The sequence below is a fragment of the Microcaecilia unicolor genome, chromosome 2, assembly GCF_901765095.1.
Source record: "Microcaecilia unicolor chromosome 2, aMicUni1.1, whole genome shotgun sequence".
Taxonomy (NCBI): Eukaryota; Metazoa; Chordata; class Amphibia; order Gymnophiona; family Siphonopidae; genus Microcaecilia; species Microcaecilia unicolor.
The window spans coordinates 3,414,769-3,431,914 of NC_044032.1; the positions used below are offsets into that span (position 1 = coordinate 3,414,769).

At 45.6% G+C, this 17,146-nt stretch overlaps 1 protein-coding gene across 1 annotated transcript in view; it reads left to right on the top strand.

Annotated features, from left to right (window-relative positions):
- LOC115462754 (serine/arginine repetitive matrix protein 1-like) overlaps positions 1–4,530 on the top strand; it is a gene marked incomplete in the record, with an annotated part of 263,367 nt that extends 258,837 nt beyond the window's left edge. Inside the window, 1 exon segment of the mRNA XM_030192734.1 lies at positions 3,467–4,530. Within this exon segment, the coding sequence (XP_030048594.1) occupies positions 3,467–4,374 (908 nt within the window).
- Positions 4,531–17,146: the final 12,616 nt, after the last annotated feature.

A 17,146-nucleotide genomic window follows, 5' to 3' on the forward strand; every position in this document is an offset into this window, starting at 1 on the left:
CCAGGACTAAAACTAAGATGTTTTAAGATAGACCTGTTTTCAGAACGAAAAAGGCAGAAAAATGACCAGAAGACCACTGGAAGGGATCAGGGATGACCCCACCCTTACTTCCCCAGTGGTCACTGATCCCCTCCCACCCTCAAAAAATGTTTTTAAAAACATTACTTACCAGCCTCAGATATACTCGAGTCAGAGCAGCATGCAGGTTCCTGGAGTAGTCTAGTGGTGGGTACAGTACACTGCAGACAGGTGGACCCAGGCCCATACCTCCCCCTACCTGTTACACTTGTGGAGGAGAGTCCTCCAAAACTCACCAGAAACCCACTGTACCCACATATAGGTGCCCCCTTCCCCCCCAAAAGGGCTATGGGAGTGGTGTACAGTTGGGGGTAGTGGGTTTTGAGGGGCTTAGCAGACAAGATAAGGGAGCAATGGTGAGGTGTGTACCTGGGAGCATTTATTTAAAGTCCACTGTGGTGCCTCTTAAGGTGCCCCATTGCTCTCCTGAGATGTTTGGGGGACCAGTCTAGTAAAAATGCTGGCTCCTCCTACATCTCAATGGCTTGATTTGCTATGTTTTTCACTTGGACCTTTTTTTATTTTTTTCAAAAATAGTAAAAAAAAAAAAAACCCTGCAAAAGAACCAAACCTTATTCAAAATAGTATTTTTGAAAAAGAAAAAAAAAAAGACGTTTTCCTTTTTTAAAAAATAACCTTTTCTGTTCGGATTTTGGATGTTTTATGTAAAACCTCCAAAGTCGGACTTGGACGTCATATCAGAATTGCCCCTCCTGGTCTACTATGCTCTTTCCTTCAATCTTTCTATCGAGATGCCCTATCTTCCCTGTTTTAGTGATACATCTTTTCCCATCCCACCTCAGAAAAATCACCTCACTATCCCTGTTTAAAGCAGAGCTCAAGACTTTTCTTTTCCAGCATGCCTCTACTAGTTTTCTGGATGACAGGTTTTTTTTCCCCTCTACATTGTTTTTTTCCTTCTTCCCTCCTTCCCTATTTACATTGTAGTTCTACCCTAGTTCCTTTTGTCCCCGCCCAGATGGTTTGTTCTGTTGGGCAGGATATAAAGTCTTTAATAAAACTGAAACGATACCTTTTCCCAAACCATGCACTTATGAGCAACTGTTGACCTTCCCCTAGTTTCCAGTTTAAAGACTGCTCTATCTCCTTTTTAAATGCTGATGCCAGGAGACCGGTTCCATCCTGGTTAAGGTGAAGTCCATCTTTCCGGAAAAGACTCTCCTTCCCCAGAATATTGCCCAGTTCCTAACAAATCTAAAACCCTCGTCGCATCCATGCACTGAGACTGCAGAGCTCTGCCTATCGCTTAGGCCCTGCACGTGGAACACTTCTGCAAATGCTACCCTGGAGGTTCTGGATTTCAGTTTTCTACCTAAGAGTCTAAATTTTGCTTCCAGAACTTCCCTCCCAGATTTTCCTATGCCACTGGTACCCAAATATACCAAGGTAGCAGGCTCCTCCCCAGCACCATCTAAAATCTTATCTAGGTGACACATGAAGACTGCCACCTTTGCACAAGGCAGACAAGTGACCAAGCAATCCTCGCATCTACTACTACTACTACTATTTAGCATTTCTATAGCGCTACAAGGCGTACGCAGCGCTGCACAAACATAGAGCCATCCAACTATCTACATGCCTAATGATCGAATCTCCAACTACCATGGCTGCCCTAACCCTTTCCTCCTGGGCAGAAGCCTCTGGCGACACATTCTTGGTGTGAGAGGATACTGCATCCCCTGGAGGGCAGATCCTGGCTACAGGATCACTTCCTGCCTCTCCATAGTGATGCTCTCCTTTTAGGCAACCTTTATTTATGTATGCCCCTTGATATACCGCACATTAGCATCATTATATGGAACATTGCAGTTTACAATAAAAAGGGGTTAAGAGAATAGGAGGTACTAAACAGAATATAGCCAAGCAGAGGCCAAAGCAGTGGAGGAGGGGAATGACTCTTGGAAAAGGTGAGTCTTAAGTAGTTTCTTAAGAGGTGAGGTTTGATTGATTTCTGATGGAAAGAGGAAAGTCGTTCCAAAGTTTGGGTCCTATGTACAGTATCTAAAGGCGGAGTTCTTCAAGACTTTGAGGTGAAGGATAGAGGGCGGGGGGAGGGAGGGTTAATAGGTTCTGATCCTCAGAGTGGAGACAGCAGAGAGGGGTGTAGGGAGTGATGAGAGAAGCTGGGTTAGCGTGGGAGCCCTTACTGCCACCTCAATGAATGGAAGTAAGGGTTCCCTTGAAAATGGCTGTGTGGCAAGTGTTTACTTACCGCACGGCCACTTCCTTTCTCGGGCTTTTTATCCACTGTTGTAAAAGGGACTTCGGCGCATGGCAAATCCACGCACCGACACTACCGCAAGCTCTTTATACCACAGCCTGGTAAAAAGGGCCCTTAAAGGACCCTTTTACTAAGCCATGTAGGCGCCTATGCATGCCCAACGCATGTCAATTTGGAACTACTGCCCGGCTACTGTGTGGCCCGGGCGGTAATTTCATTTTTTACGCATGCCCACTATGCACGCCGGAAAATATTTTTTTAATTTTCCGGCGTGTGGCACTAACTGGGCAATCATTGGCATGTTACGCGTGTAGACCATTACCACTCAGTTAGTGCGTGAGACCTTACCGCTAGGTCAATGGGTGGCGGTGAGGTCTGAGATCTAAAATGGACACATGCCAATTTTTATTTTGCCGCACGTCCATTTTTGGCCAAAATTTTAAAAAGGCATTTTTTTACAGGTGCGCTGAAAAATGAATCTGCACGCGCCTACACTAGCGCAGGCCATTTTTCAGCGCACCTTAGTAAAAGGACCCCTTAGTGCGGTAGCCTCATCCCTTTGGAACAGCATTCATTTAGAGACGTCACTCAGGAAATTTAGAATAGCTTTGAGAAAATGCTATTTTGTCCAGGCTTTCCCAGATTAGCTTTGCCATTTATTGGGCTTCATTGCTTTACAGATTCCAACAATTGTTTGGTATTAACATAACTGTATTACCGCCCCTCCTGATGTGTCTTCTTGTTATCACTTTTGCAGATATTTAGTATTGTATCTTAGGCCTCTTTTCTTTTTCTGTTTTTCACCCTCTCATATTTTTTTAGCTGTAAACTATTTAGATACACTATTAATTTAGCAGTATATCCATTAAAGGCCTGTTTACAAAAACATGCTAGCCTTTTTAGTGCATGCTAACCATGTAGACACCCATAGGAATATTATGGACAGCTACACGGTTAGAACGCACCAATTTTTAGTGAGCGCTAAAAATGCTAGCACGCCTTTGTAAACAAGGCCCTAAATTTGAAATATGAAATGTGAAGCTTTTACAGCAGTGAATCATTGTTATCAAAGTGGCAGTTACGTACAATGTGTGAGATGAGATGTCTCAGTGTGCTTGATATCATTTTCATTTGCACTGTCTACAGGGGTACCACAGGCAAGCACATCCAGGCAGCAGGATTCAGCACCACCCAAGAGGCAGCATGGGGAGACACCACCCAAGAGGCAGCAGGATTCAGCACCACCCAAGAGGCAGCATGGGGAGACACCACCCAAGAGGCAGCAGGATTCAGCACCTCCCAAGAGGCAGCAGGATTCAGCACCACCCAACAGGCAGCATGGAGAGACACCACCCAAGAGGCAGCAGGATTCAGCACCACCCAACAGGCAGCATGGAGAGACACCACCCAAGAGGCAGCATGAGGAGACACCACCCAAGAGGCAGCAGGATTCAGCACCACCCAACAGGCAGCATGGAGAGACACCACCCAAGAAGCAGCAGGATTCAGCACCACCCAACAGGCAGCATGGAGAGACACCACCCAAGAGGCAGCATGGGGAGACACCACCCAAGAGGCAGCAGAGAGAGGCACAATCACAGCCCCAATCAGAAGAACTATGTATGAAGCAGTCGAAGGCACCACAGGGCTTACAACTTGGGCCTGAGGAGCTGCTAGACTCTTACCACATAAACCTACCATCACAATCCTTTTCCATCATTGAGGTCAAAGAAGAGGAGCAGGAAGAGGAGGATGATGAGGAGGCTGAGAACTTGGGGATGAGGAAAAAGAGGGGATTGACCTTCTCCCAGCTGGTGGAGGATTTGGAGGCCGTGAAGTACCGTCAGGCCAAGATTGAGGCCCAGATTCAGACCCAAAATCAGGATCTGCAGGCCCAGATTAGTTCCAGCTTTCAGGTCCTGCAGGCCCAAAATCAGACCCAATTTCAGGCCCTTCAGGTCCAAAATAAGGCCCAATTTGAGGCCTTGCAGGCCCAATTTCAAGCCAAGCTGACCCGCAAGAGAACGTCGTCCAGACATAATTCCTCCCAGTAGCAGTTAATATCATACTGGTTCCCAAAGCTCTGTCAGATACTAAATACAAAAATAATCAGGCTAATTTTCAGAAGCACTGAGATGTTCAGAGCTGTGCTGAATGTTTTAAGTGCTTGAAAAAAAAAAACAATTTTTATTGAAATTGTAGCATTTAAATACAATCTATATCGAAGAGCATTGGAGGACAAACTACGCTTCAAAATTTGAAAATACCTCCAATTAAAAAAAAAAACCCAGCACTTAAGGGTCTGTCTTTTCCAAACAAAATATTTCATAAAGAGAGATGAAATATGGAGGAAAAAGCCTCAGAGCTTACATGGGCACTGTTTTAACTTTATAGTGCTCACGTCTTCAATCATTGGCTGTCACGATTGTGGCCCTGACCCCTCTTTTGACTCACTTTTTCTGCTGGTCAGCTCATGAGCTGACTTCTATTTGCACTGTTGTGTTTGTCCTGTGTGTTCCAAGCCTCACTTTGGTGTTCAGAGTGTAGGCTTCTACTTTCTGTGTGTTCCAAGCCTCACTTTGGGTTCTATGTATTTCCTGTCTCTGTCCTGTTATAAGGAAGTGGTGCACTTTGATTCAGGGCCTTTGCATTGCCAAAGGTCCCCAGGTTAGTCCATGTGCAGTAGCACTTCTGCCTTGTTCTAGTCTGCGTGCTTGTAGGCACTTTTGTTTAGATTTCTTGCCTTGTTCTAGTCTGTGTGCCTTTGGGCACTTCTGTGTCTTGTTTTCTTAATTAGGGTGCCTGTGTGCACTTCTGCCTTCAGCCTTAGTTCTGTTGTTTGTGTGGGTCAGCTTTGTTTCCTGTTTGTATCTGCCCTGTCTGTCTTTACCCTGGGAGTCTTTAGCTCCAGTCCCCTTCCTGCTTGCCTCTGCCTTGCAAGCCTTCAGCTTTGGTTCTGTCCCTGCTCGTCTGTCTTTTACCCTGGTAGTCTTTAGCTCCAGTCCTCTCCTGTTTGTATCTGCCTTGTCTGTCTTGTAGAAATATGCTAGCCCTTGCTCTCAGTGAAATACAGGCCAATGGCTCAGGCTAAGAGCTAGGCCTCTTAAAATCAAAAATCATCTCTGACAAAATATATTTCACTGTAGCTCATGCTGAAATGAGTTCCCAGAGAGCTGGCAAGGGAGGGGGCATTTGCTCTTTCATAACTTGCTGTAAGCCACATTGTGCCTGCATGAGTGGGAAAATGTGGGATATAAATGAACCGTAAATAAATAAATAAATACTGGGACTGGCACCTGTGAGAAGTCATGAGCCAAGATGTTGTGACTAACAAGATAGATAGTAGTCGGTCAGGTGCAAGTAGAAGGGAGGGGGAGCTGAGAGGAGTTGAGAAGAGCAAGATGACCGATGAAGTCATCTCTTCATAGAAGCCATCTCCTTGCAGATGTGCTCTAAACATATTTTGTTTATACTCATCCTTATCAACTGATAAGGGCCAAAGAGTTCTGGTGAGAAAGCTAGGGCCCATTGGAATGAATAGAGTCCATTGAAATGAATAGGGCCAAAATGATATAAAAATGGGCAGTCTGGGAGGGTACTGTGCAGAATGCTGAAGAGAGGGAGACAGACAGCACCTGACGTATGAAGCGTTGTTCCAGAGATGAATGCCTAGGTTCCAGTCCAGTCAAGCCAAGCTTGTTCCAGTATCTGACTCTAGCCAAGCCAAGTGCATTCTGAATCCTGCCCAGTCTTGCTTGGGGGGGTTTTGCCTTCTGCTACCGCTCAATGACAGTAGGCCAAGGGCTCATGTTGTTCCAGAGTTCACGCCTGGTTGTTCAAAGCCTGGAAGCATGACATTGGCATAAAAATGCTTCCATAATATATCTGTAGCTAATTTTTCAGCTCTAAATTAATTGCTATACAGTGAGGCATATTTTCAAAGCACTTTGGGAGGCTAAGTTCCATAGGTTTCTATGGAACTTTGGGAGGATAAGTGCTTTGAAAATGAGCCTGAGTATCTATCAGTGAATCATACAATTTTGTATTTAACACAAGGAGCTTAGTTGTTTTTAATAACTCCAATCCATCCTTCCTAATTGTACAGTCCACTGATAGCAATTGTATAGCAAACAAGACTCATTTAACTCTGGAGAGAAAAAAATAACACAGTTACAAGCCTAACCAAAACCCCAATCAGAAGAATAATAATCAAGCTTTTATCTCCTGCAAATATTTATCAAGGTGGTCAGATCATAAAAGGAAAACTTTGTTCCCTGATAAGTACTACTACTACTTATCATTTCTATAGCGCTACTAGATGTACGCAGCGCTGTACACTTGAAAATGAAGAGACAGTCCCTGCTCGACAGAGTTTATAATCTAATCAGGATAGACAAATAGGACAAATAAGGGATAAGGGGATTACTTAAGATGGGAATGAGAAAACAGACATGGGTACTGAACAAGTGAATAGGGATTAGGAGTTAAAAACAGCATCAAAAAGGTGGGCTTGGGGCATGACCAAAATGGCGCTGAGATGCTGAGAGGAGTGAGGCTGTTTAGGAGGGCTTGCTGAAGATCTTTGAATTGAATTCATCCCACTGCCACTATGCCTCATACTAAAAGAAAGGGGATTGTAAGGTCCTTACCGCTTCCAGCCCTTGCGTCTTCCCCGAAGCAGCAAACCCTCGACAGCTTCACACTCCGGTGCCCATGGACTGTAACCGGGGCAAGTTCCATTTTGTGTACCGAGGGAGGAACCTCGGCACCCCTGGATCATGAAACAACATTATCCCCCCCAGAAGCCGAGATACCACCATGTCCTGCCAAGTCGTGGGTGGAGATGACGGGTCATGTGGGGGCAGTAGTGATGTTAAGTTGTGTCAATGCTTTTTGCATATCTGTAACTGAAGGAAGATTAAAAGAAGCTAGAGTTCTTTGATCAACAGTTGGATATTGTGCTGTAATGAATGTTGGGCCAAGTGAAACATTATGAAATGAAGCATAGTGTTGAGCTTAGTTCTAAAATATAGTGCTACATCCATAGCTGTAGGAAGAGAAGCATATGTTGTGGGTTCTGTTGACTAAGAGAGCAGAGAATTTGAAGGAGCCCAGATGTATTTTGGGCACAAGGCTATTAAGGTAGAGAAATTAGCACATAAGCATAAGCACCACCACGCTGGGAAAAGACCAAAGGTCCATCAAGCCCAGCACTCTGTCTCTGACAGTGGCCAATCCAGGCCCCAAGAACCTGGCAAAAACCCAAAATTTAATAACGATCAATGGACTTTTCCTTCAGGAATCTATCCAGACCCCCTTTAAACTCAACAAGGCCAGCTGCTGTCACTACCTTCTCTGGCAATTGAACCTCCTAACCTTTTGAAGTGTAGGTTTATAACTTAGTTTCATTTTTCTGATATGCCTGAGAAGCCTCAGTGGTACCATGTTTGTGCCACAATCATTTTTTTGACATAATTTCCTCTTGAACAGATGGAGTTTAGAAGAATGTCAAGGCCCATTTTTTCTGCTTATTGGACTGTATCACTTTTAGTAGAGCTGTTTAGTCCAGTGCTGTTCTGGTGAGTAATTTGGTCTTCCAAGGGAAGAGATGGGAAGATGGTCACTCTCTTCTGTCTTTCTATTAGATAAGAGCTAATAACGTAGAAATTAAAATAGATTTGGAGTTGGGTATTTCTGATTGCAATACATCTTTATGTTTAAACGATTTTTATTGGGAATCATAGTCAACATTACAGTCGGAGAAATTGCAAAACTACAGAAAATGAGCAAACAAATAAGAATATAGTACAGCAATGTTCCCACTTTCTCTGAGTAATATTCGTAATCTTCCACCCAGGGGTGTGCTGGTAAATTTTTAACAAAAGGCTCTTTCTCCGGACGTAGCCAGCTCTGCAGTTGGAAGGGCCAGGGGTGGCCGGGGGGGGGGGGGGGGGGGGGGGGGGGGGGGAAGAGCAACACTTGCCTCTCTCTCCTCCGTCCCTTCATGCGGGCACGCTAGGCATACCTTTGCTGGCCGCCACCACTCCCAATGTCTTGCTCTGAGCAGCATGCTGGAACTTATCTCACATGCTCGAGAAGTCTCAGCCTGCTGCCCAGAGCTGGAAACAAGGAGCAGGGAGCAGCAGTAGTCTATTTACTTGGCTGGCAGGGCTCAGCATCCCCACCAGCAAAGTAAAGAGAATTCAGCAGGGGGCCCAAGCCCACATTTTGGGAGCCAGTTGTTAAAGTAGCCATGGAGGGCCTTACTTTAACAACCGGCTCCCAAAATTCTTAAAAACTTAACAACCGGCTCTTGCGAGCCTGTGAGAGCCTGCTCCAGCACACCACTGCTTCCACCCCAACTACCTTCATATATAACAACTGTTACGTTATAACACCCTATATATCTGTTATTGATGTTATATCCATAATACCACAACAATAAAAGTTAATTGTATCCACCAAATTTGTGTTGAGTCTTCTTTACAGAGTTTACTATACCTAGTTTAGTATCTTATTCCCCCCCCCTCTAAATCCTCTCCTCTCCATCTCAGTCCCAATCCCAATAGTAAATATTGATAACTCTAAGTTAAATTCTAGAATGACCAACAGGCCTGGACTCTTATAGCCTCCAGCCATCCCTACTCAACATACTTTATTATTTAGCAAAAACTAGCATATAACAGTTTTAATGATGACAAATAACAACAGTACACACACTGTAGCATCATATAGCCAAATCTGTGTCAAAGCAAGAATGCCAACTTACCTTAGTCAAACATCAATCAGTCAACAAAGTTTTAAGATTTAATTCCATATCACTACTCTTGAATAGCAGACAGACTCTAAGTATCAAACTGATTCCCCATGCAAACCCAACCATAATCTTGTAACCCCCTATGTCCCCTCCCCCAGTTCAATCCCCCCTCCCCCACACCAAATCTACTCCCTGCCATCCAACCCTCTTCCCCCCCTTCAATAAAATTAGGGGCATAAAACATTGGGCAAGATGGTATTTGCTTCTAAATATGTCTTCTAATAATATATTACTAAGTACATAGTATGTGAAGAATACATGTTCTGAAAGCCTCCCAGTAGCTGGCATCATCTCTAAGCCATCAATGGAATCCCTCAACGCCCTCCATCTCCCTATATTAACTCCTCCGCCATCCCCATATACACTCCAAATGAACTTGTCTCCAATCTACAAAGATGATTGATTCATAAGGAGACTACCTACTCTAGAAGAAAGTGTTAATTATATAGGGCTCCCAAACAGACCAGAAAATTTTCCAGTGCTTCGGGGTCAAGCGCACATCCCTTGCCTCCATAAGTACAAAAGTATGGAATGCATTCCTTCATGCCCAAAAATTGGGAGCATTACTCTGAGTCCAACATTGAAGGATACATTTCTTCCCCACTACCCCTACTTTATAAAGGAATACACATTCTTTCAATTTAAGTGATCCACAAAGTTCCACCTGACCAAGGTGGAAACCCACAGGTGAGGCCTTAATGCGCTTGCCCAATAACTGCTCTCAATATTTAATCAAATGAAACCAATACCGTTGGATAATAGGGCAGTGCCACAAAGCATGAGCTAAAGTAGTGGCAGGGCATCCACATTTAGCACACTGCATAACTGCAACACAGCTGGCATAATATGCTTGTCGAGAGGAGAAGTAAGATCTGGTAAGAATCCGGAACTGACATTCTATGAGAAGTTCTGAGAGAAGAGGATATTTCTCTGGTAAGTGAACGCTATTTTGCTTTGTGCTTTGGGAACTTAAAGATTGGGGTTTAAAGGAGAAATTGTAGGTTAGTGTTAGGCAAAATAAAAATATAAAAAGCAAATTTTATCAACTAATCTCCATAGTCTTTTCCACTTAGTTTTAAAAACTTTGTACCACAGCATTAACAGATAGAATCTAGCAGGCACTGCAGGATCCGGTTTAGTCTAGATCTAGGTGTCGTCGTCGATGATTCGTTGAAACCTTCTGCTCAGTGTGCTGTTGCGGCTAAGAAAGCAAATAGAATGTTAGGTATTATTAGGAAAGGAATGGAAAACAAAAATGAGGATGTTATAATGCCTTTGTATCGCTCCATGGTGTGACCGCACCTCGAATATTGTGTTCAATTCTGGTCGCCGTATCTCAAAAAAGATAGATAGTGGAATTAGAAAAGGTGCAGAGAAGGGCGACGAAAATGATAAAGGGGATGGGACAACTTCCCTATGAGGAAAGGCTAAATCGGCTAGGGCTCTTCAGCTTGGAGAAAAGGCAGCTGAGGGGAGATATGATAGAGGTCTATAAAATAATGAGTGGAGTTGAACGGGTAGATTTGAAGCGTCTGTTCATGCTTTCCAAAAATACTAGGACTAGGGGGCATGCGATGAAGCTACAATGTAGTAAATTATAGTACTTGGCGTAGATTTTTGACTACACTACACCCAGTGGCACGTAAGAGACTGCTTCAATTCTAAGAACTCTATCACTGTTGATTTCAGGGACGGGGGGGGGGGATAGGGGAGAAAAATGATGTAAAATGTAGCAGGTGATTCTGATGTTATTGCATATGTTATGGTTTAATAACAAACGTTTAAACATAAAACGAATCGGAGAAAATTTTTCTTCACTCAACGTGTAATTAAACTCTGGAATTCGTTGCCAGAGAATGCGGTAAAGGTGGTTAGCTTAGCAGAGTTTTAAAAAGGTTTGGACGGTTTCCTAAAGGAAAAGTCCATAGACCATTATTAAATGGACTTGGGGAAAATCCACTATTTCTGGGATAAGCAGTATAAAATGTTTGTACTTTTTGGAATCTTGCCAGGTATTTATGATCTGGATTGGCCACTGTTGGAAACAGGATGCTGGCTCGATGGACCTTTGGTCTTTCCCAGTATGGCAATACTTATGTATGTAATGTGGTAGAATAGATTTGGCATAATGTGTAACCTGAATATAGGCAAAATAGTTTAATGGGTGAGCTGTTAAGGTACGTTGTAACAAATCAGATCCGTCACATAGAATATTCCCTGTGATGCCCATTTATGAAATATCCCTTTAGCCTGGCCCCGGTTCAAGGTCAATATTACCCACAAGAGGTAGAAAGTCTGTGCATCTCGGTCCTGCCGCAAATATCTCAACAATGGATTCCAAGCATGTCTCATGGAGTGTAATAGGACATGGGTCCGTTGGAGAATTCTATGATCTTTTTGCATTACATAAAGAGGTAATTGTTGTAACACATATAACCAGCGAGGAAATAAGATCATACGGTATAAACTAATCCTGCCACTGAGAAACAATGGCATAGTGTGCCAAATAGCTAATTGTTGTTTAGTGATTCTAAGTAAATGTACAATATTTTCTCTATAAAGGTACCGAGGATTAGCAGGTAATATAATACCAAATATCAAAAACGTCCCGACACCCATTTAAGAGGGAACTCTCCCACCCAATGGGAATGAACTTCCGGAGAAGTCGGTAGTCCTTCAGATTTATGCATGTTAAGGCGGAATCCCGAAAAGGATCCATACTCAGTAAAACTCTCCAATAACACTGGCAATGACCGAGCAGGGAATGACAAGTGCACGAGCAGGTCTTCAGCAAAAGGAGATATCTTGAACTCGAAAGAGCCCAGTTTGATCCAAGTAATGCTGGAGTTCCACAGGATTTTTCTGATCAAAGGATCCAAAGTAAGTGCAAATAACAGTGGAGATAACGGACATCCCTGGCACTCCTATTCTCTGTTGAGCCTCCTGAAGATCTTTGGTGAAGGTAGTAAACCGATGTTCCATGCTATCTAACTTATCAATGATTTGTTGCAGTTGTGCACCTAAGGCCTGTTCCATGACTTGGTGGACCTCTGTAACAATTTCAGAAGCCCAAGCAGATCCTGCCGTAGGTGATGGAGGGGCACACTTCTCTGCCATTTTTAATCCTCCTCCATGGTGCTTCTCCATGGGCCCTGCTGCAGATAACTCAAGCTAAGCTTTAGTAAAAGACCCCATCATATTAGGCCAGGAGAAGGAAGGGATTGCCACTAGGCAGCGGCATACAAGGGCAGGTGGTGGGGCGGTCCGCCCCGGGTGCCTGCCGCTGGAGGGGTGCAAAGAGCAGCCATGCGCCTGTCGGCTCCGCTGGTTCCCTGCTCCCTCTGCCCCGGAACAGGTTACTTCCTGTTCCGGGGCATAGGAACCTGTTCCGGGGCATAGGGAGCAGGGAGCCAGCGGAGCCGAGAGCTGTGTGGCTGCTCCCAGCAGCCAAGAATACACCCGGGGGGGGGGGGGGGGGGGGGGGGGGGGGGGTTGATCCATCAGGGGGGGTGTCACTGCACCAGGGGGTGTCGTGCTGCACCCGGGTGGGGGTGTGCATCAGCGATCCGCCCCGGGTGGCAGCTGACCTAGGATCGTCACTGCCACTAGGGATTGTTTTACACAACACCAGTACATATACTCTTCTGATAGGGAAAGCTAAATAGACACATACTACATGACATGGGTGGAAGAGAATGCTTTAGGGTGGGCATACACAAGTGTTCACTTTGAGGTAGGACAGGCCTTTGATACACTGAAAATGTTGAAGCCAGGAGCAGGAAATACTTATCCTATATAATAAAGCTCACCTCCAACATTCTGAGGCTGCCTGAGACCGTGGCTTCCGGTGGTCTGGTGGTCTGCTTCATGGAGTAGATAATAGTGACGTCAGGGAGAGGGGAGAAGCCGTGATGCAGGGAGCAGCAAATCGGCTGCGGCGAGTGTCCAATGGGAGGGGGAGGAGTAGGTAGTGACGTCAGGGAGAGGGGAGGAGCCGCGATACAGGGAGCAGCGAATCGGCTGTGGCGAGGGTCCAATGGCAGGGGAATCGCTCCAGAATGGCTGCCAACCACCCTAACCGCCCTCAAAAACCCGCCGCCACCCTCCCTCTCCAACTCCAGATTCGGACGCCTCGGGTGAAGCCATCAGGAGCTGGTCGAGTGTGGACCACAATGCGGAGAAGGTGAGAAGTGCTGGGAGGAGGAGTGAGGAGGAGACGGAGGAAGCTGGCACACAGGATACTGCCGGCAGCGATCACAAGGAGGGCCAAAGTGACTCGGGGGAGGGAGTAGAGGAAGACGACGATACCGACAAAACGCATGACCCCCAGGAAGAGCAGAGTGATCCTGAGGAGACTGGAGGAGAGCTACAAGATCAGCAAAATGATAGCAGGACTAAAGACTCCTCTGGCGAGGGGAAGGTATGATGGCTCACAGACACATCACTCTCTGTCTCACACTCACTCACACACAGGAGCTGCTGCTTCACATTGTCCTTATTAAATTGTTGTTCCATCTGAAACAAGTCTAAAGCTGTTTCAACTGGACAGACAGTGCCTTAAAACGTGGAGGACACAAGGAGGGTGGAGGACACAAGGAGGGGGGAGACAGACAGACCCTGCCACTGGGAAACAGGGAGGGAGGGGGGATCCTGCAACTGGGAAAAAGGGAGGCACGGAGGGGACCCCCTGCAACTGGGAAAAAGGGAGGGAGGGGGGACCCTGCAACTGGGAGACAGACCAGGGGGGGCTGACGACGACCCTGGAGCTGGGGAGGGAGGGGGGACCCTGGTACATACTCTCATTGTCACACACACACTCGCACCCAGTCTCACTCTCTCTCTGTCACACACACACACACTCGCACATTCACTCTTTCTCACACAGTCACTCTCACACACACTCTCTCAAACATACACACTCCGTGGAAAACCTTGCTAGCGCCCGTTTCCTTTAAAACAGAAACGGGCCTTTTTTACTAGTGTAAGAATAAAGTCCAGAAGTCCATACCACACAAGAATCCGGACTCTTGGAAACTCAAACCTTTCTTTCATTTCCAGTAAACACAGCTGTAAAGGCGCAAGCGCGGGACCATTCTTCTGCATGCATCACTCCTAGATCTGCTGCTCCCACTCCCTTCGATGCAGAAAGTTATAAGATAGGGGGTGGACCCGCAAACCTAGCAGTGACATATACAGGGAAATGGTCCTACACCTGCGTATTTACAGCCATGTTTGTCAAAGACGATTGAACACAGCAGTAGTAGTATAATGCTGCAGCAGGGGAGAGATGGCGAGCGACAACCCACTGCTGGATGGGGAGAAAGAATAGAGAGATAAGTGGGGGTGGGGGAGACAGAGAGAGAGAGACGGAGTGACGGTGGATGGGCAAGAGAGACAGAGTGAGAGAGAGAGAGAGAGAGAGAAAGACACTAGATGGGGAGGCGGGGGGCCCACAATACCCTGCACAAGTTGCATCAAGATGCTATAGAAGAAATCAACTGAACTTATTCCCCATGTACAACAGGAACAGCTTCATGGACTGAACTAAAAACTGATACCATTATTCTTCACACAACAACGTGTTGATGCCAAATATGGCAAACAAGGATCATCTGAATAATACTCTTCTACTACTTGTGCCAATTCAATAGAGTAAATGCTGTTGTTGTCATTATGGATAAGATAATCAATGTAACCAAAGATGCTCTAGCAAAATGTAAGCTAAATTTACTTGGATAACGTGGAGGGGCATAATCGAACGTCACCGGCGAAATAGATGGCCGGCGATCTATTTTGGCGGCAGCGCAACAGCTGGCCGGAACCGTATTATCGAAAAAGACGGCCAGCCATCTTTTTTTTTGATAATACGGTTTAGCCTGGCCAAATGCCAGAGTTCGCCGGGGTTGAGATCTCCGGTTTTGTTTTTCAGCGATAATGGAAAAAACTGCCGGCCATCTCCAACTCGGCGACATCCAAGGCATTTGGTCGTGGGAGGAGCCAGTATTTGTAGTGCACTGGCCCCCCTCACATGCCAGGACACCAACTGGGCAGGCCTCTAGGGCTTGTTGCTGCTGTATAACCTTGGCACACCAGTTGACACCTGAAGACTAATCTCTTTGAAAAAGTCCTTTATTTGAATAAGCACGTTTACTCACAGTTAACTGCAGATCAGAGGTTGTGCCCCACTGGCAACGAGTCTTCCTGTTACTGAGATTAGCAGTAGGTCAGAGCTGGCAGAATGGTGTACAATGCCCTCTTTCAGCCACATTCAAGGTAATAACTAAATTCTCTAACATGGGTAACACATGAAAGGGATCTAAAACTGTCTTACAAAAATGGCCACTACCTCATGGACTACCGGAAACAAAACTGGACACACTCTGACTCAGTTAGCAGGGGGAAAAGCACCATGGGAGTAGAGCCCAGTACCCTACACCCACCACAATGCATTGCTAATGTGACTCTGCAGGGCACCTAACAGAAAAGGTGTCACATTCACCCGAGAGCCACATCACAACCAGGGAAAGGCTGTCGGAGGATAGAACACATTCTGCTGTCATAGAGGTGGGTATGGCATTTGAGGCTGGCATACAGGCTGGCAAAAAAGGTTTTTAGTTTTATTTTTTTTTTGTGTGGGAGGGGGTTGGTGACCACTGGGGGAGTACGAGGAGGTCATCCCAGATTTCTTCCGGTGGTCATCTGGTGAGTTGGGGCACCTTTGTGAGGCTTGGTCGTAAAAATTAAAGGACCAAGTAAACCCGGCAAAATACTGCTGAATGCCGCTTTTTTTTGTTCCATTATCGGAGAAAGCCGGCCATCTGGTAGCCACACCCATGCCTGCCCATGTCCCGCCTTCGCTAAGCCGCCGACACACCCCCTTGAACTTTCATTGGCGAGGCGACAGGAAAGCGGCGATGCTGTCAAAAAATCTGCTTTCGATTATACCGATTTCGTCGCTTTTAAGAAATCGCCGGCCATCTTCCGATTTATGTTGGGAAATGGCCGGCAATCACTTTCGAAAATAAGCTGGATAGTAACATAGTAAGTGACGGCAGATAAAGACCTGTACGGTCCATCCAGTCTGCCCAGCAAGATAAACTCATTTTACTTGATATGCAATACTTTATTTATACATACCCGAGTTTGATTTGTCCTTGTCATTCTCAGGGCACAGACTGTATAAGTCTACCCAGCACTCTTCTTGTACTAAAAGTTCTGAAGCTAACATCAAAGCCCCTTAAAGTTGACACTCAAGCCCATCCCTATCTATTCAGTCACGATCAGGACGTAGACCGTAGAAGTCTGCCCAGCACTGGTCTCGCTTCCCAATTACCAGCGTCGCCATCCAATCTCCACTAGGATTCTGTGAATCCATTCCTTCTAAACAGGATTCCTTTGTGTTTATCCCATACGTTTGAATTCCATTACCATTTTCATCTCCACCACCTCCCGTGGGAGGGCATTCCATGTATCCACCACTCTCTCCGTGAAGAAATACTTCCTGACATTACTCTTGAGTATGCCCCCCTTCAATCACATTTCATGTCCTCTAGTTCTACCGCCTTCCCATCTCCGGAAAAGGTCTGTTTGCGGATTAATACCTTTCAAATATTTGAACGTCTGTATTATGTCACCCCTGTTTCTCCTTTCCTTCAAAATATACATGTTCAGATGGGCAAGTCTCTTCTCGTGCGGTTTGCAATGTAAATCCTATACCATTTTTGTAGCTTTTCTTTGCACCGCTTCCAGTATTTTTACATCCTTAGCTAGATATGGCCTCCATAACTGAGCACAATATTCCATGGGGCCTCACTTTAGCCTAAGATGTTGCATTAGTCACTATAATGCATGCAGAAAGTTTTCTTTTCTCTCACACTCCCCGCCCAGTTGGCCGCGGAGGAGGCGTCGGGTTTCTACTTTCGCCCTCCTGTAGTTTTCAACCCCTCCTCCTACCACAGTCTCACTGCTTCTCATCCTTTGAAGTTCACTCCATCCGTCTATTCTACCCG